At 43.3% G+C, this 20,918-nt stretch overlaps 1 protein-coding gene across 2 annotated transcripts; it reads right to left on the reverse strand.

Moving 5' to 3' along the window:
- Nucleotides 1-214: 214 nt before the first annotated feature.
- Nucleotides 215-19,198, reverse strand: TRHR (thyrotropin releasing hormone receptor). 2 transcript variants are annotated; one of them, XM_075747084.1, is made up of 3 exons: nucleotides 18,186-19,198; nucleotides 1,179-1,565; nucleotides 215-336 (listed from the first exon to the last, which is right to left on the reverse strand). In XM_075747084.1, exons 1-3 carry the CDS (start codon nucleotides 18,978-18,980, stop codon nucleotides 331-333), a joined length of 1,188 nt encoding a protein of 395 aa, XP_075603199.1. In that variant the 5' UTR covers nucleotides 18,981-19,198; the 3' UTR covers nucleotides 215-330. The 2 variants fall into 2 exon arrangements, with proteins under 2 accessions (XP_075603199.1, XP_075603198.1); XM_075747083.1 differs by lacking the exon at nucleotides 215-336 and having other exon boundaries at nucleotides 1,158-1,565.
- Between the last annotated feature and the right edge of the window lie 1,720 nt (nucleotides 19,199-20,918).

Raw genomic sequence — 20,918 nt, forward strand, 5'->3', positions numbered from 1 at the left:
TGCGTCTGTGGAGACGTCCTGGGCAGCCTTGCTCTCTCTGAGAGCGCAGACCACTCTGGCCAGTATGTGAGATGAAGGATTTGGGTATTCCACTGAAGTCAACTCACCTACTTAAAGTTACGTTAAGTGCTTCGTTCAGTTAGACTCAGTAGTATATACTTTTTGCTTCCCAACAGGCTGCTTTTCCTTGTAGGACACAAACAGGTGTGTAGAGATATATGGTAACTCCTGCAATTCAGTGAGCAGAAATGCCTTTACATTTCATACAGGTTGGTGGGAACAGAGCATCCAAAGTTTTTATACGACTGCATACTCAGAACAAGGTGGGCTTCAGGCCTGAAAGTTAGGAGAGAAGCAGCAAACTGAAAAACGAATATTTTTCTTTTTCATATCAGCTGCAAAAGGAAATGAAAAACTAAGTCTCTCTGAGGATCATCTATATTGTAAGATATACAAGGTACACAGGCTTATGAACATCATTTAGGTAGTATTACGTAAAAAAGCATTGTGAAAACAGTAACGTGCATCATCAGGTAGAAGACAGCTGGGTCAGAAAGTTGTGCTATGTACGGGGATGATGCAGGTAGCATGGAAATGGATGTGGCTTTCAGCACTCTCAGGACCAGAGTACTGGTGTGGGGCAGATCCATGTCTTCACTCCAGCTGTGTGGTGTCACCGGGCTAGCTAACCCCAAGCTGGAGCCAGGGGTTGAGGCACAAGAAAATGCCCCGTTGCTCTCCTGCCAGCGGCCAGAGCAGGCCCAGGAGGAATCACTGAGCTCAGACACCAATGCCCACCCTCCTGCCAGGCACGGATGTGAGGCACCATCCCCAAGCACTACTCTTTAGTGCTACACCACTGTCCTCTACTCCTCAGGGAGTAAGGCTTAACCTACGTGTTTCTCCCCATCCTTCCCCATACCCCAGATCCTCCAGTCACGTCGTGCTGGGCACAAGGCACTTTGAGAGCATCACTTCCCGGAGCCAGGCAGTTCTCCCTTCCTGCCATGCAGTGACCTTACCCTGTTTTGGTGGGGCATCATCTGTCACTGCCAGCTTTCCCTGGTCCTTCACTGTGCTGCCCCAGCTGTAAGCTATCCCACCACAGCCCCCTGCACATGAACATGCTCTGGTTCATGGGGACTAAACACCAAATATTAAAATGTATTAACTGTTACCTCAGATGACAAACACCTGTCACCAAGGGACAATTTTGCAGAGGACAGATAGGTATTGGTGACGGTAATATCTTCTAGTTCAGTGCTGAAGTGATCAGACTCTTTGATGACGTTATAATTTAGGGCCATGCTGTAGTTGGCCGGTTTCTTGTCGTGTTTCTGCTGGCAGTTGCAGAGTTTCTTGAAAGCTGCTCTGAATTTCTGGGACATGAGGTTGTAAATTACAGGATTGATGGCACTATTTAAATAAATACAGATCCTGCAAAATAGCAGGAACCAGTTTTCTTGGAAGGGGCTGGAGAGAAAAGAATTCACCACCACCAGCGTGCGGTAGGGCATCCACAGAAATGCAAATAGGACTACCACCACGGCCAACATCTTGGTAACCTGGGGGAACACAGAGGTAGACAGAAGAGGGGCAGAAGGTTAGTACTCATCTTGGAAGGAACATGTGCATTCCTACACCTCTACGGCCAAAGCAAAACTACAGACAGACCCTTCAGCTAGGAATTTCCGATCAATATTTTATTCAGAAAGGTATTCTGCAGTAAGAAGAACAAAAGAAATCTGGCTCCAAATTCCTCCTACTTTTTGTTAAATTACTCTTTCTAGGTGACATCCCAGTAAGCTAATTTTTATAGACCTGAGAATTTGCAGTTTCTTAAGCTGGAAGGAGGTCTTGATTCAAATGGGAAAAAAAAGGGGTCTAAAGCCATTTTTTCCAACCACATTAGATCTCCTCCTATAGACTAGCATAGTCTGTAGAGTAATTAAACCTGAAGACTATCTAGATTATCTGCTTTAACAGCCACCCTAAAAGAATTTCCAAAAGCCAAAGGTAATTAAAAAAAAAAAAATTATTCCTATTCCTCAAATCCTCAATATTTAATTAGATCTTCATTATTTGATGTTTTTTCTGAAATGTCAATTAAAGTTTACAGAGCTGGGAAAAAAAGGGATTTTTTTTAAGTACTTTATTTTAAGTACTTTCATCTATTGTGTAAATTTGTTTCAAATAAAGAAAAAAACCCCAGCCTTTGGGGATACCCAGGATAAATGAAATTAATTGAACAAGAAAGAATTAAAAAATTAGGACAAAAACCCCAAAACACTGTAAAAAGACCATTTCTCTTGTAAATAATTTAATTCTAGTATATATGATAGTCCCTATTCTCTACATTAAAGAAGGTTTGAAAGGTGTTAATAAATGAAGTAGAAAGTACAGTGAGATGTGACAGTAGGATAGTACGGTGGCATGGCTTCAGGTAAGTCAGGAGATAACTTAGTTAACTGTGTGTTCATGAATAGGAAAGCATTGGCACTGATTTGGGTGAGCTATAACTGCTTCTTTTGATTGTGGGGTTTTTTTACTATTTGCCTTTCTTCTTGACATAAACCTGTTGTTGCCTATTGACAGACTAGTTTAAAGAACTTATTTTGACCTTTGCTTTAGTCCTTCTTTCTGGGTACCTGAAGTTATACTTCAATAAAACAGCAACTCCTGTAATCACAGAAAACATTCTGGCTGTATGGGTTATCATTTCATTGCTTGCAGAAAGGATAGGTGTAGATTGATAAAAGTTTCAATTGTTTCCAGGACAGACAGATAACTCTACTAAAATCACTCATAAATACATGATAGTTTTAGGTGTGTTTTTTAGTTTGAAGTTATAAGAGAGTATATCATTCTCTGGTCTTCTGATCAGATAGCTGATTACATAGAAAGCCTGCAATCTCATTGCCTGAGGAATGTATTTTCTTCTAGCTATATAGAAAGACACATACACATATAACCCAATTTGTTGTTTTTGTTATAGATATTATGATAAAGAATGGGATGAAGAACAAAGTTACTCTACAAATTGATGTATCTGTCTTTAAGTGTGCATATTCAAAGGCTACAATTTTATCCTATAATAATTCTCCTCCCTTTACCCTCACTTTTTATTTCTCTACAGCTGTGTTCAGCAGAAGTAAAAAATGACACTGAGATAGATTATCTCCTTTTCTATCACTTGACTGATACATTTCCTTATGGCTTCCAGGCTGCTTTTCCTGTTTGCTGTGCACAAACAATCGTCGTAATAGAGTAAAATGAAAATGTGAATGTCTCAGGTAGCTAAAAGGATGATTTCTCCTTATCTGTGACCTGCTTCCAAAAGGACCAGTCCTGTAAACATGGCTGCAAAGAGCGAGGTGACCCAGTACTGACCCGCTCCAGGACTCAGGACACCTCACCTGCTGCCTCTCCTCCCTCCAGCCCCGCTCCAGCCTGTGCCTCCAAACTGAGCAAATCCATTCAACTCAGAATAATCATTCATCATGGAAAACAATCCACATTTAAAGGAAGAAAGTAACCATTTGTGGAGCTTGGATTAACAATGGGACTGAGCCCAACTAACAGATGTATTGCCGCAGCTCCGGTGTTCAGAGGGCGGGTGGGTAATAGTCTACGCAGGCATCAAAGTACTTCACTACCAGAAGCTCAGCAGGGAACTCTGTTATCATACCTACTGATCATTGGCAATTTACATTTCTTCTGAGCATGTCTTTAACAAACAATTGCTCAGAGAATCACTTGCAATGCTGCAGCTGTCTGTTTGAATCCTGGGTTGAACTAGAAATAAATTGATCTTACTGTCAGGAAGGGGATATTTTAGAGTCACACATTTAATACTTTGCAGCAATGAAAAAAAAGCTGTTACCCTTCAAGTGACTGTGCCTATATGTCTCAAAGACACATATGTATGTAGTGTGTGAACTATTAGCTGAATTTATATATACTGGCAGCTTGATGTGCATTTTGTTTCTATCTAACACCACCAGCTTGTAGTGCTGCCATGTTCAGCTTACTGAGGCTGTGATTTGACAATATATTAGAACTGGCTCTTAGCACCAGATAAAAAAATATCATGGTCACAGCACAAAGTGCCCTGCGCTGAGATCAATTCAGTCTGCAGGTTTGAATGTCTTTAAAAATGCCAAGAGGTTAGCTTTGCACCGTCATGCTTTATGCCAGGTAAGACATTGTCTTGTAGTGCCCAGACTCCATGATTTCCTGGTCTTGACATAAACTGAAGCTGAAGTAACCTGTGACTTCAGTTAAAAAGCAATCCTTTTCTCACCTCCCTCCTTGTGCTGGCCCCAAAGATGAAGGTGTAGGTCAGGTCAGACTATTGGTCCAGCTGAAACCTAAGCACTTCTCTGTAGAGCTGGTTTTCAGTTTGCTCAGGTCAGTGATCCAACCCATGTACCCATATGCTGCCATAGAGCCTACAGTCAGTGCAAGAGAAGAGGTAGAAGCATGTGGCCATGGAGGACACCTCTTTGGTGTCACCTCTTGGTGGTACACTCAGTGCAGGACAAAGAGGAAAATTCACCAAAATTTTAAACTGGCTGCAGTGCATGTCCTTACAAAGCTGTCAAAAATCTCAAATCTAGCACAAGCTCTCTATTGCCAGGTACAACGTCAGTTGTCTGATCCATCTGACCAGTAGCGATTGTGTCTCTGAAGCCCACTGCAAAGCCCTCAGTTCAGAGGTTGCTTGTTGGTAAATTCTCCCTAAGCTGGCTCCGGAGGCAGTGGTTTTTCATGCTCAGCTACCTCAGAGCATGACCTATGTGCAAATGACATCAGCTCCTAGAAGATGCTCTGGCACCACTTTGTCTCCACAGTGGCCAGAGGGCTTGTCACCCCACCGCAGGCTGAGGCACCCCTCAGGACTTCTGATCCAAAGATGCTGCAAGCATGCCCTGGACTTTTTTCACACCTGGATTTGCCTTTATAGATGAATGCAGCTTCTAAACACATGATTTAGGCCAAAGCTCCTTTTTTATCGATACCAAAATCTTCATTGGCATGGATGGGGCTGCACAGAAATAGCTTAGAGAAAAGTTTGGTCCACTTTGCTTAAGTAAACTGCCATATCCTTTTTCAAATCACTTCATATGAAACATAACTAAACATCTGGGTGGGGGGTGGTAATTATTTGCCATCAGTGGAGTGCTAAGAAAACAAACTTTTTTAAGAACCTGCTTTTTATTACCTGTAACTATACACCAAAGCTCCCTGAAGGCAGAGGCACTAGCATCTTCATTCAATACTCAGGTGAAGGCAAGCATATACTGATTGTTCTTTTCTTGTGAATGTGCACTGCATATCCTATACTCAAAGTACAAATTGTTCTTAGTTAAGGAGATTGAAAACATGATTAAAAGGCTTTGAGCAAATCCATTTTAGTCCAAATTTCAAGTGTACTTTGTATGATAGCAAAGTGCTTGAGATTGAATATATTCCTGGCTGCATACAACCACTCTTCAAGCCCTATCTAATGTTCTGAAAAATATTTAAAATGGTTTTTACTAAAGAGATTCCCAATGTTTTAATTCTGAGCGAGTATTCTCCTCTTCCTTCCTGCTCCAAAGCCTTGCCATTCTGAGAAAGTTCTTTTATGAGACATTTTCATTACCATGGTACTCACAGTTTGGCAGTTGCTCCCTTCTCCTTTGAATACTACTTTCTTACGTTGATAGGTAAAAATAATAGTAAGTTACTGTGCCATAGGGTCACTCTGGCATTTTAAAGGCACAAGTTCTTTCTTGTGCTTGGTGGTGTCCATTGCAATGCACAGAGATTTTATATACCAGTCCATGACTTAGTAACTGAAAAGAAGTTGTACAATGAGGAGGAGTTTTGAATAAATGAAAGGATACAGGTCTTGGTATAAAAACATCACAAGGGAAACCAGACAATATGATTGAGCCTTTCATGTAAGCTGTACAAAACTTATCTTGCACTGCAAGATGCAATCTATGTTTGCCCTGCTGTGAGAGAACAGAGGGGTTTCTCTGGGGGGCAGGTCATCACGTACTGGATCAATGTCTAAGAGAGGACTTTCTCTAGAGGGTAACCTACCTGGTTTAATCAACCACGGAGGAATCCTAAATGATTTAAATGCCTTAATGCCTTAAATGTCTCTATGCAAACACATGTAGCATGGGGAATAAACAAGAGGAGTTAGAGATGTGCACATGCCTGCAGGGCTGCGACCTTACTGGCATTACAGAGATGTGGTGGGATAGCTCCTATGACTGGAGTGTTGGGGTGGAAGGGTACAGGCTCTTTAGGAAGGACAGACAGGGCAGATGAGGAGGGAGTGTTGCCCTTTATGTCAATGACCAGCTGGAGTGCATGGAGCCCCACCTGGGGATGGAGGAGGAGCCAACCGAGAGCTTATGGGTCAGGATTAAAGGGAGGGCAGGGGCTGGTGACATTATAGTGGGAGTCTGCTACAGGCCACCTGACCAGAAAGACCGAGTGGATGAGGGTCTCTGAAAACAGACAGGAGCAGCCTCACATTCACAAGTCCCCCCCTCATAGGGGACTTCAATCACCCCAATATCTGTTGGAGGGACAACACAGCAGGGCATAAGCAATCCAAGAAGTTCCTGGAATGCATCGATGATAACTTCCTGCTCCAAGTGACAGAAGAGCCAACGAGGAGAGGTGCCATGCTGGACCTTGTTCTCACCAACAAGGAGGGGCTGGTGGGGAATGTGAAACTCAAGGGCAGCCTTGGCTACAGTGACCACTAAATGGTGGAGTTCAAGATCCTCAGGGCAGCAAGGAGAGTGCATAGCAAGATCACTAGCCTGGACTTCAGGAGAGCAGGGACCTGCCTGGGCCTCTTCAGGGACCTGCTTGGTAGAGTACCATGGGACAAAGCCTTGGAGGGAAGAGGGGCCCAAGAAAACTGGTTAGTATTCAAGGGTCACCTCCTCCAAGCTCAGGAGCGATGCATCCCAACAAAGAGGAAGTCAGGCAAAAATGCCTGGAGGCCTGAACAAGGACGTCCTGGACAAAGTCAAACAAAAAAAGGAAGCCTGCAGAGGGTGGAAGCAAGGGCAGATAGCCTGGGAGTAATACAGAGAAACTGTCTGAGCAGCCAGGGATGAGGGTAGGAAGGCCAAAGCCCTGACAGAATTAAATCTGGCCAGGGACGTCAAGGGCAACAAGAAAAGCTTCTATAGGTATGTCAATACTAAAAGGAAGACTAGGGAAAATGTGGGCCATCTCCAGAAGGAAACTGGAGACCTGGTTACTCAGGATATGGAGAAGGCTGAGGTACTCAATGACTTCTTTGCCTCAGTCTTCACTGACAAGTGCTCAAGCCACACCACCCAAGTTGCAGAAGGCAAAGGCAGGGACTGGGAGAATGAAGAACCACCCACTGTAGGAGAAGATCAGGTTCGAGATCATCGAAGGAACCTGAAGGTGCACAAGTCCATAGGACCTGATGAGATGCATCCACGTATCCTGAGGGAACTGGTGGATGAAGTTGGTAAGCCACTATCCATCATATTTGAGAAGTCCTGGCAGTCTGGTGAAGTTCCCACTGATTGGAGAAGGGGAAACATAACCCCCATTTTTGAAAAGGGAAAAAAGGAAGACCCAGGGAACTACAGGCAGTGTCACCTCTGTTCCCAGCAACATCGTGGAGCAGATCCTCCTGGAAACTATGCTCAGGCACATGGAAACTAAGGAGATGATTGGTGACAGGTGACATGGCTTCACTAAGGGCAAATCATGCCTGACAAATTTGGTAGCCTTATGTGATGGGGTTATAGTGTTGGTGAATAAGGGAAGAGTAATTGATGTCTTTTACCTGGACTTGTGCAAAGCATTTGGCACTGTCCCACACAACATCCTTGTCTCTAAATTGGAGAGACATGGATTCGATGGATGGACCACACGGTGGATAAGGAATTGGCTGGATGGTCGCACTCAAAGAGTTGTGGTCAACGGCTCAATGTCCAAGTGGAAACCAGTGACAGGTGGCATTCCTCAGGGGTTGGTACTGGGACCAGTGCTGGTTAACATCTTTGTCGGCGACATGAACAGTGGGATCAAGTGCACCCTCAGCAAGTTTGCTGATGACACCAAGCTGTGTGGTGCGGTTGACATGCTGAAGGGAAGGGATGCCATCAAGAGGGACCTTGACAGGCTTGAGAGATGAGCCCATGCGACTAGCATGAAGTTCAACAAGGCCAAGTGCAAGGGTCGGTGCAATCCCAAGCACAACTCCAGGCTGGGTGGAGAATGGATTGAGAGCAGCCCTGAGGAGAAGGGCTTGGGGGTTTTGATTGATGAGAAGCTCAACATGAGCCGGCAATGTCCACTTGCAGCCCAGAAAGCCAACCGTGTCCTGGGCTGCATCAAAAGAGGCGTGACCAGCAGGTCAAGGGAGGTGATCCTGCCCCTCTACTCCACTCTGGTGAGACCCCACCTGGAGTACTGCATCCAGCTCTGGGGGCCCCAACATAAAAAGAACATGGAGCTGTTGGAGCAAGTCCAGAAGAGGCCATGAAGATGATCAGAGGTCTGGAGCACCTCTCCTATGAAGAGAGGCTGAGACAGTTGGGGCTGTTCAGCCTGCAGAAGACAAGGCTCTGGGGAGAGCTTCTAGCAGCCTTCCAGTACCTGAAGAGGTCTACAAGAAATCTGGAGAGGGACTGTTTACTAGGTCATGTAGTGATAGGACAAGGGGTAATGTGTTTAAGCTGAAGGAGGGTCAATTTAGATTAGATGCTAGGAAGAAATTCTTTACTGTGAGGGTGGTGATACCCTGGAACAGGTTGCCCAGAGAGGTTGTGGATGCCCCATCCCTGGAAGTGTTCAAGGCCAGGTTGGATGGGGCTTTGGGCAACCTGGTCTAGTGGAGGGTGTCCCTGCCCATGGCAGGGGGGTTGGAACTAGATGATCTTTGAGGTCCCTTCCAACCCAAACCATTCTATGATTCTATGATTTGATTGGACTAAACAACTAACTTTGTGAGACACGCATAATGTTAAGTGAGTTGGATCCCATCTCAAGTATAAACAAACATGTTTGCTATCTAAGCCTGTATTTATTTTTCACAGTGCCCTTGATACTTGAGGAAACTAGGAATTTCTTTGCAGTAAGTGTGAAATCTACCTGGAAATATGTAATTCAGTGTTCATATTACAGATGGACAAGAACAAATTTTGAGATCTGTTGGCTGTGCTAGGAGGGATAAAATAGAAATGTGGGAGAGAGCAACACAACCAGAACCAGGATCTGATATGGAGGACCAGGTATATGAAGAGTGTACGGGAAAGAGAAAAGGAAGCACACAGCTCAGGTTGTGATTCCATGAGCGCATCAGCCAGACAATGTATGGGCTCTCAGCTGCTGTAAAGGGGGACTAAGTTGCTTCCTTGTCTTCCCATCTGCTCTCTTTTAAAAGGTAATGAGCTGCTTGCCAAGGTAGCTTTCAGAACAGATACTCTCAGAAAAAAAGATTTAATTTTGCCCACAATTTCAAATTTTCCTGTCTGACAGGAAAATCCCTTTTCTACCCTTAAATTCTAAGTTCTCTCACTCTCTTCTTCCTTCCTGCAATGCCTGGGTCTTCAGGACATTTTCTCGCTTCTCAGCAGAACAAAATTATTCAAATCTTCAGAAGAAAAAACATTAACATTTTAGAATTGGTAGTACCTGTGCTACTAGGAAAAAAGAAGCACTGTTAGCAAAATTAAGCACCCACAGAAAAGAAAAAGGCAGAAATAGCTTTTCTCCCTTGTACTGTATGCTGTAAAGAAACATTTAATGTTGGCTGGTGTTACTTGTTAGCGAACCTTTGTTTTATTGTGAAATCTGCTCTGAATACTTTGAATAACACATTTTTTATTCATTAAATGAAGCCTTTTTCCCCCTCCTGTCTTTATAATAAAAGGTTTGGGAATAAAATGTCTCAAATGGACAAGAGGGGAAACTGATCTACGTTCAACTTTTACCATCACAGGTACACGTCTGCACTGAATTTATTGTCCTAAACAGCAATTATAAAATAAGTGGCTAAACCTTCCAAAGTTCATATAGGAACTATTATTTCTTTTATTTCTGGAAGCAAAAGCAGTTTAGAAGTAAGTGGAATTGTGGTGGTGCTGTATATGAAAAAGCAAAGAAAAAGAAGTTATAGTACTTTATGGTGCAAAGATACAGAAAGGAAGACTATGAGTAAAGAGAAAAGAATTACTAGCTTGAATTTCAGTCACGTAAAGTTGAAGCTGTAACGTGTGAATGTAAGTTGAATATGAACTGCAGCGTGATAGAGGCAATGAGCTGACTATATGGAATTTCATTTGCCTGCAATTTTTGATAATGGACAATCTGGTCAAACCTTTGGTACAGGCACTTGTATTTTTTCCAAATTGAATTCATGCTCACAGATTACTATTTATGTGTGATAAATGCCTGTAACTGAAGTTAACGTTTGCTCAATTACTATTCATTTTGATTAGGATACAGTCAGTAAATGTGTTTTCTGGAAGACTTAACAATATGGATGGTGTGAAAGTAACAATAACAGGCCATTTTGGAATAGCAAAGACACAAATTGGTAGGCTAATGCAATTGTATGCATGCCTGAAAAACCAGAGATCTAAGTGTTGCATCTGCCTTTGCAACTGCAACGAAGAAACTAAAACAAAGTGGCAGAAGAACAGCTACCTAGTAGGCTAACAAGCCAGATGTCTTCAGCCCACCGTAGCACCACTGAAAGTGGTACTACCACTGGGGCTAGACTGGATGATCTCCAGAGGCACCTGCTGGTCTCAGTGATTCTGTGAAATTATGACAAAGTATTGGAGGGAAATTTCTTTAACCTAAGGTGTGAGAATTGCACATAAGAGGTTAAAAACACTGGTGTCTGCTTATCTCATGCAAACATTGTGAATGGAAATCTGCAAGGTTGGTATGAGAAACAACCAAAGGAGGGAGTTTTAAGGCAGCAGGATGGCCCTGTTTTGGCTAGAGAATGCGAAATAAACAGATAGACGGTCTCTACACAGAATCTTGAAGGCCACGGTGCCATGAGTGAGACCTTTTGCTTCATTATCCATGAAATGAATATTGAAGTTGACAGCCCTAAATATGGTAATGAGCTGAAAGGAGTACATGCTAAACATATATGACTATAGTACTTGATTCTCCACCCAAATCATGTGAAACGTCACCCCAGGGAAGTGACAGCTAAGGTTTGGGTATAAAGGGTATTGAGGGAGGTACCCCCGGGAGGGAGAGAAGAAATTGCAGACCCCGAAGAGGCAGTCAGCACGCTGTGCTCCTTCTCCTCCACACGAGACAGGGACGTCTTCTTGGTAAGCATTGCGATTTCACCTTTTTGGTGAAGAATACCCGGGATAACATTTTGCTGGCATTATAATCATCAATTAGCGCTACTGCAGTAAGTGCATTTATCAATGGCAATTCTGAACTCTTTATATCTGTCACTTTAATAAACTTTCTATCTGTTTCAACTTTGCGAAACTGTCTCAGTGAAAGTCCTTTAGGGGGCTCTGACAGGCAAACATGAACTCTGATATGTGGCTATATGTAATCCTTTAGACATAAACCATTGACCAAGTCTGGGACTAAGACTGGACCTAGCTGCACCTAGGGTCCTCTCTGAGAAGGAGTTTAGAAATCAAAGGGGTCCTTTCCGAACCTCGTGGCTCCACGGGAGGGCCTCCCTCAGCCGCACATCAGACTCACACTCTTTACGCCACATAAGGTCCTGAGGGATCTGGGACAGTCCCTTGTTGGCTCATAGTCCTTTGGATCACGTTCAACCTTTCTTGCCACTACCTTCAGTTTTAACCCTAGTTCCATGAAAAGAATTACAGTTTCACAGTGCTTCATGAGGTCCTTACACATTCAAATAATGTGTTTAATTGGACAGCTCCATATTCGTAGTCTGTATTTTCTGGTGAGTGACTGGAAGTCAACTTCAATTCACTTCCTCAGGACCTGTGATCATCTGTCCAAATGATCGTATAGTTGTTAAATAAATCTTAACACTGAATTTGCATTGAAGTTCCTTCTTTGGCTCTGAATCAAGTAAATGGGACTTTGAACTGTCTGCCTCTAAGACATAATCTTTGTCATGATACCCTCTTCTAATCATAGTGATCTTTCCTCTGTTAAGCTTTGAAGTTTCAGCTACTGTGACCTGGGTTCAACTGAAGTGTGCTGGAAAATTTTGCTTTCTCATGTTCCCTCCTGTTTAACTTGAAGAAATGTGTACACCAGGACTGCTTCCCTGTTTTCTCATGTTCAAATTGTGCAAATCACTCAACAGAAATAGTTTCTCTGTGGTCAGAAAGGTCTCACCTTACTCCTAGTCACCTTTTCATTTTCTCCTAATCTCCTGTTGAAAAATATATTATGTGACTGTTTATCACTGAGACCTCCTATTGGTAGGCAAATGCTTTCCCACATTATTGTTCAGCTATATACCAACTTCAGCCAAGGAAGGTTATTTTCTTTGCAAAGCATAGCTGAAAGCCCATTCAACACAGTCATCAACAGCCCATCAGACCTAATAGTTGCTTAAGACTTTTCTTTAAGTCAGAAACTAAACACATGCTTGAAGATTTACCTGCATATTTCAATAATAGAAACAAGCGTAACACTAGCTGATTCCTCAGGGCCTACCACCACAAAGTCCTGAGCACAAACTGATCCCTCTGAAAATGAAGCATATCAGTATCTTGCCTTCTCCTGGCAGAGATCTTCCCTCAGGAGAAAGTCAGGTGCTGCCTGCTGACTTGTTGTGGCTGATCAAAAGCTCTGCAAAGGCAATAAAGGACTCTTACTGCTTTCCATAAGAGCGGATCAGCTGGATTTAGCTTCTGACAAAGAAAAGGCAGAATGAACTGGTTTCTCTTCCTTCTAGGACACTGGGAGCCTTATGGAAAATACAAAGTGAAATGGAAATGTACTCCCATGTACGAAGGAGTGCCTGACTGTCAAATAAAACTACTTTTCATTTTGAAAACTTTTAAAATACATATCTGTCACACTCTGCTATCCAGCACAGTTCTGTAAAACAGAATAAATATTGCACAAGTGGTATTGGTTTAGCTCTTCACAAGTGGCTGTAAGAATGAAGTTTGGCACATCCTAGGGGTATGTATTGGTGCTCCTTTCCTTGGTAGAACTTTAGTTTGCAGTGCAAACAAATAATATTTCAGTAGTTGCCCAATATCAACAGTAACAGATGTTGTTCAATGAAATAAAAATGTGTTGGAAATACTTTATGAGAAAAGAAAGCTTATTTTGTGCCTTTCCCTCTCTTTTGACATTTAAAAACAAAAGGACTGATTTTTTTATACCTGTTGGTTTTGCTTGTCTTCCCTATTCAGTTTTGTCTTGCAATGCTTTGAATGAAAACTTCAGAGGGCCCTGAAGAGTACTTTGAAGGCTTTGTCCATTGGTGGTGGTTGATGTAGGAGTATTGATTCTTTAGTAAATGGATTTTGTTCCTGTTAGCTTTCCAAACACTGGAACAAAATAAATATTTCCTAGAACTAACATAGCTCAGTGACTTTTAAATTGTGTGGGTGGGAGGGTGAAGGCAGGGAATGGAATGAGTAAGCAGAGGACAACTTTCTACCTGGAAGAGTTGATTTTCATTCACTGGAGATGTAATATAGCCTCATGCTGAGCTCATCTCTAGATAGCTCTCAGGAAAAATATGTTAAAATGGGCTTGACTCACCATTCTAGTATATATTCCAGGACTCATTTCCAAATTACAGAATGTTCTCAATTGTCGTTCTGTTTTGAAAACAAAATGGCAATTTAGATCATTCTATGTTTTAGAAAGAAGGTCTTGAAAACAAAATAGAAATCCTCTGACCACCTGACCACTTTTTTCCCTTCAGTGTCACTGTTATGTCTGTTTACGTCAGAGACTGAAAATATCTGTTCTAATGAAACTGAATATGGTCCATCTATTCTCCTTCAGCAGTAGACATCTCCTTCCCTCCTGTTTATCTCACTGCTGAGCTTCCCACCCCACTTTGCCTCAGCTCAGGTAGCAGTCCTCCACAATTGTGAGGAAATGGTTATTTTCCTCTGTATTTCCTTGCTCCCTGAGCATAGAGATATTCTAGATGCCATATTAGGGTTGTTGCTGTCTTGCCCTGCTCTTTCTGTTGGTGCCAGGTGTGAGGAAGCATCCTAGGTGTTGAATCCAGGATGGTTTCCAAGTTGCTTTTCACATTTTCAGTCCATTAGCTTCTAATTCTGGGCTAACTCTCATACCAGAAACTTAAATGACGTATTCCCATTTTTGAAGAAAACAATTGAAATTGCGTAACTGTATGGCTCACAATAGAAAGTATTGACTGTGTATAGAAGAGTAATTCTTGGAAGCTGAGATAGAAGCACAAAACTGACAGTACAGATAGCTACATGCTAACACAATGATATAGGAAAAAAAAAAGTCTAAAAAACAATAGGATGATGGAATCTATTTCAGCCATGAGTTGGAAACAGCTTCAGATAGAGCTCTTCAATTGCAATACAGCCACTGTATGACCAGATAGGGGACAAAACACTTTCTTACCCACTGTATTGGGTTTGCTGGCAAGGTTTTGGTAGCGGGGGGCTACAGGGTGGCTTCTGTGAGCATTCTCCTGGAGAAAACTGGCTGCTCATGACTTGGATGGCCATAAGCTTTGCTGGGTAAAAAACTGGATGGAGAGGCTCAAAGAGTTGTGGTAAATGGAGTTAAATCCAGCCAGTGGCCTGTCACAAGTGGCGTTCCCCAGGGCTCAGGTTTGGGGCCAGTTCTCTTTAATATCTTTATCAGTGATCTGGGCAAGGGGATCAAGTGCACCCTCAGTCAGTCTGCAGACGACACCAAGTTGGGCAGGAGTGTTGATCTGCTTGCGAGTAGGAAGGCTCTACAGAGAGATCTGGACAGGCTGAATCGATGGGCCGAGGCCAACTGTATGAGGTTCAACAAGGGTCAGTGCTGGGTCCTGCACCTGGGTCACAACAACCCCGTGCAACGCTACAGGCTTGGGGAAGAGTGGCTGGAAAGCTGTCTGGTGGGAAAAGGACCTGGGGATGGTGGTCAATAGCTGGCTGAGTATGAGCCAGCAGTGTGTCCAGGTGGCCAAGAAGACCAACAGCATCCTGGTTTGTATCAGGAAGAGCGTGGCCACCAGGACTAGGGAAGCGATCATCTCCCTGTACTTGGCACTGGTGAGGCCGCACCTCAAGTATTGTGTTCACTTTTGGGCCCCTTGCTACAAGAAGGACATTGAGGTGCTGGAGCGTGTCCAGAGAAGGGCAACGAAGCTGGTGAAGGGTCTGGAACACAAGTCTTATGAGGAGCAGCTGAGGGAACTGGGGTTGTTTAGCCTGAAGAAAAGGAAGTAGAAGGGGAGACCTTATTGCTCTCTACAACCTGAAAGGAGGTTGTACCATGGTGGGTGTTGGTCTCTTCTCCCAAGCAGCAAGTGATAGGACATGAGGAAATGGCCTCGAGTTGCACCAGGGGAGGTTTAGATTGGATATTAGGAAAAATTTCTTCACCGAAAGTGTTGTCAATCATTGGAAGAGGCTGCCCAGGGAAGCTGCTGAGTCACCATCCCTGGAGCTATTTAAAAGATGCGTAGATGTGGTGCTAAGGGACATGGTTTAAGTGATGGGCTTGGCAGTGCTAGGTTAATGGTTGGACTTGATGATCTTAAAGGTCTTTTCCAACCTAAACGATTCTGATTCTAAAATGCTGGAAAGAGAGAGAGAGAGAGAGGACCCGGGAACAAAAGACTGAGAAACAGCAGAGGAAACACCAAATTCAGAGGAGGCACTCCTTGGTGAAGCAGTCACTACCTGAAGGGATTGCAGCCCATGGAGGATCCACAATGAAACAGAGGAAAAGAGTGAAAATGAAGAAGTGGCAGAAAGAAACCTCTGCATCCTGATTGCAACTCTCCCCTGTCCCACACTGACAGTTGCCTCATGGAAGGGACTGAGTGTAACTCGTGGCTACAACAAGGGGCAGTAAATTGGCAATAAATGAAGTTAATTTTCTTCAAGTCAAGTCTGCCCATAAAAGTAACTGATAAGTTATCTTCCTGTCCTTATCATGACCCATGAGCTTTCTCGGTCCTGTTCTTCCCATTTTCTGCCCCATTCTGCTGTTGGAGGAGAGTGAGCAAGCAGCTGGGTGAGTGTTTGGCTGCCAGCCGGAGCCAACCCACCACAGGACTATGCCCAAATTTCATTTTCTTGGATAAATGTGAGAACTGCCACAGAAGTAGGAAGTGTACACCACATTTTCAGTCAGGTCACATGCTGGATATCGTATGCAACTCTATCACTGGAGTGCAAACACAGTTCTGAGAAGGCATATAGACAGTTTTACACAACAGCAGAACTTGTTATCAGGCCAAACTGTACTGTCAGCTATACATGTCTTTGCCAGAGCAGCAGGAAATTTTCACTTGCGTGTCTTACTAACTGTTGAGATTTTATATTTTTTTCATATGGACTTGTGATTTCCCATTTTACACCACAGGCTATATTTTGCATGCTGCTATTATATAAAAAAGATTACTAATAATGCTACACTATCCTTGCTTTTCTTCCTGTGTTGTATACACGAATGCTAGCTTTACTCATAATGATGCTACTTTAAACAATCAGGTTACTTAGGCTTTTAGAAAAAGTCTTGCTGTCTTTACAAGACATAAAAGACATCACATTATAATCCTCACTTTTTCGTTTTGTAATATTACAGTATCCACATTCAGTAATGCTCAATGTAAAAGACTTGTCTGTTTTCCAAGTGATGCTCAGCACATGTAATCAAGCATGTATACTAAAGTGATACTGAGAACTTGAAAAGCAGATTATCTTCTTTTTCCACTAATTAATGGACAAAGAAAAACAAAATTAAACACTTCTAATCTGACTATTAACTCTAATTGGAGACACATAATTAAATATAACCTAGCCCACATGTTTCAGCTGTGCATTTCAAAGCATGGTGTTAGTGCTCTGAGAGCGCTCAGCGCTCTAGCAGGCAGCTCAGTCAACTTTTGAGGTCAATGCCAACTCTGTAATAAGGAAGAACAGTCCCTCTCATTAAACAGTAGCAATCCACATAAAATAAGAAGAATATAAAGTTCAACCCATCACCCAAGGGAGCACTCAGCTTATTTGGAAAGGTGCACAGCTCAGCTTTGCTTCCTGAGGGAACTGTACAGCGCAGGGAGGCAGAAGCGTCCTGCTTGGCAAAGCGACCCTCACGGTGCCTTGCGGTGGCTGCTGAGGGCACTAAGCCAAGTGGGTCAGCACAGAGCGTCGCTTCCCCACGCTTGCATCAAGCTGCCCGACCCAACCAGAGCCTGCTCCCCAGACCCAGCTGCAAAGCGATGCACCCTGCATTTCTCAGCACAGCGCCCGACTGTGCTACCTGCTGCACGCTGTGTGAGTGTGAGGCAGCACGGTGTATTGCAAGTAGCCGTAAATTAATCTACTCACTGTATTCTACTTGCATAATTACACATTGAAGCATACGTATTTAACAATAAAAAAGAAGATAGTCAAACTTATGCATCTGTTTTGAGCCATCAATACATAAAAGTATTTAATGAGAGGCAGAATAACAAAGATACTTAGCCTTTACAAAGCACTTTTACATACAGACTTTTCATAGAACAGCTAGAGACAGGAAAAGTAACAACTGGACTGCATTTGCAGAGTGACACAGCGCCTTATGCAGGAAAAAACCCTCAAGTCTCCTAAACTCCCAGGCTAGTTCCTTTTTTTGAGACCTCCAAAATAACTCAAGTCACCTTGTATGTTTGGCAGGATTACTAACAGGCTGTAACATAAAGAAACTATAGTTAAAAATGTTTCATTCTTTATTGACACTTCCTAATTTCTTTTTGATATAAGAAATAAAGTACTATTTGTTTTTCAGTCCTTGCAGTAGGTAATAAAGAATAGGCAAGAAAAAAAATACATATTTATATGCATGTGCATACATATCACAGAATTTCAGCTTGACTAAGCAAAAAGGGAGAATATATTTTACCCTCTTCCACAGGTTTAGACTAGTGATCTGTAAAACAACTGGGTTTTATGTTTCAGAAAGCCATTTCAAACTGCTGTTCCTACCTGCCTTCGAGAAGCAATAGTGCTATTGAAACTCCTGTTAGTCATCTTGGAACTCACAGGCTTGCTTTGGTGAGCTACATCATTCTTCCATGTCTTAGAGTTTTCTTTTGGGTCCGAAGGGATGGGGTTCAGGAACAGTATTCTGGCAATCAGGCCGTAGAGGACAGTCGCCAACACCATGGGCATAACATAAAATATACCAAAGTCCATCATGTAGATAGGTGAGTAATAGCTCCTGGAAACCTTGTAGCCACAGGACACAACAGTAGTGTCTTTGTAGACTACTGTATTAAGGTCTAGCAAGAAAAACCAGAGCATACAGTACATGGAGGTGAAAGACCAGACAAAAATAATGATCTTTTTGGCTCTTGAAAAAGTGCATAGGAATTGAGCTTTGATTGGGTGGCAGATAGCTATGTATCTCTCAACGGTGAAGGCAGTGATGGAAAAAGAAGAAGCATTGATCCCTAAGTACTGGAGATAAGTGATGCAGAGACACCCCACGTAGCCATACACCCAGGATCTATACAGGCTTTCTGTGATATTGGGTAGTCCTGCAGCCACAAGCACCATGAGATCTGCCACAGCCAGACTCACCAGATAGCAGTTAGTGGGAGTTCTCATGTGTTTGGTTCTGAGCACCACCAAAACCACCATGATGTTGCCCACGATGCCTAGTCCGCAGATGAGGAGGACCAAGAGGATGGTAACCACTTGGTATTCAGCTGTAACGATCTCCTGGCTTGATAGCGGTAGCCCAGTTTGGTTCTGCTCGTCCGCTGTGCCATTCTCCATCTTCACCAGCCCACTGCTGCTTCTGCCCAGAACTCAGCCTCAGCACAAGTTCTCCGTGGTCCCCTGCAAAAGGGTGAGCGGAGCAGAGTGTGGGTGAGCCGTAGCCCCAGAGCACATTCTCCACGTAGTCACAGTCCCATTCCTGTACTGTCCTCCACTCACCTGAAAGCACCTGGACTTTCAGTCTTTGTAAATTCAATTACCAGACAGGTTAATCCCTCTAAGAGCCCAGCTCATTTGCACAGGTTGAAAAGCTGTTTTCTCATAGCCGTTGGAGGCATTCATGATAGGACAGCATGTGGAGATGGGAGCTTTCCCCCCTGCAGAGGAGGAGGAGGCAGCGGCAGGGAACGCAGAGCCCTCCTTCACTGCCAGCTGGCTAAAGCACTGCACGGGACTGAGCTGATCCAGTCCAGGCAGGCTTCAGCATCACCGCTTTCCAGGAGGAGTCACAACGTACGGAGGGTGGAGACAGCAGCGGGAGGTAAAAGGAGAATGATTTGTAAAGCCCCACAGGTTTTCTACTTCACGCTGCCTTCCCTCTCTGCTCTCAGACGGCTATCTCGCCTATCGATCATATTGATCCACTCTGGCCAACAAGGGGGAGATTGACTGGCAACAAAAATACACCAATTTCTAAAATTCTGACTTCCCCTGTGTCCCTGTCCTTGTGACAGTGATGGTAATTTATGCTTGCCTCCTGCTTTGCCAGGAGCTGCAAGAGTCTCTTCAGACCTGACAGGGAGAAACATAACCTAACTTTTGAAAACAGCGGGAAAAATTGCGTTTCTTTATAGACAATTCTCTTCAAAATCTCTATTGCTATTGCTGTCACCACTCCTGAGCCCTTTCCTCTCTTTTCTGGTTTGTAGCACAGCAACAATAAAACCATCAGAGCACAAACTACTTCTTAATGAGATCAGTCACGCAAACCTGTGTGTGCACACACACACAGAGTTACTAATCCACCAGCATTTCCTCAATGAAGAGTCTCCTCCGGTTGAATAAACTCCCCGTTGTTCAGCCAGGTTGTGTAAAACCACAGACAAATAAAAACTGGTAGGAATAATTGAGATGCGCTGATGAAGGACCTATAGCTGCAGTAGCAGTATGCACGAGCCCAGCTGCCCCTGGAGATGGATGCAGAGCTTCCTCTCACCTGCCTCCGATCTTAACGCCTCAGCGAGAGAAAAAGTAACAAAACCTTCAGCAGGGCTCTCTGAAAAAGCTCTTGTCAGCTCGCCATCCAGTGTTTCAACCCATTGTTTCTCCTTATACTGTTTTGTTAAAAGGTTGAAGATTAAATCTGCCTTAAAATCCTTTTTTTTTTTTTTTTCTTCTCCATTTAGGGCAATTGGTTTTGCTCTTTGCCCAGGAAGGGTTCAAAAAAAAAAAAAAATGTGGCACAACTGGGGAAAGGCAACTTGGATTTCAAAACAGATTTTAGTGTTAAGAGAGAAGGATTAGTGCACATGGTGTAATGTTTGCAAAACCAGGATTTTAAATAGACTGAAACAGCAGGTGGTGACAAAAAGAGCATACCACCTGAATCAGAGCTGGAAATTAGACTCAAACAATTTCAGAGGTTTGAAGCCACACAGTTAAGTTTTTCAGTCATTTTTTCCATTTGCCTGTTCACACTTCAATTGTGATCAGATGCTTTTCATAGACCCCAAAGTACTTAACGAAGTAAAGCAAATAGCATTATTCCTATTTAACAGGTGAAGAAACAGAGGTGAAAAGAATCAGGTTCACTGCCACTGGCTTAGCAGTTGTCTGTGGGAAACCGGTTACTGGTTACTTGTAGAACAGTATATCAACAGAATCGTTGAGATTCTGCTCCATACGATCTGCAGATCCCGTTATTATGGAGACAGATGAAAGAGGAAGAAGGCCAGCGCTAGTGTGACACCTGGGTGTCAGAAAAAGGATTCCTCC

Source organism: Balearica regulorum, chromosome 2 (genome assembly GCF_011004875.1).
Source record: "Balearica regulorum gibbericeps isolate bBalReg1 chromosome 2, bBalReg1.pri, whole genome shotgun sequence".
Lineage (NCBI taxonomy): Eukaryota > Metazoa > Chordata > Aves > Gruiformes > Gruidae > Balearica > Balearica regulorum.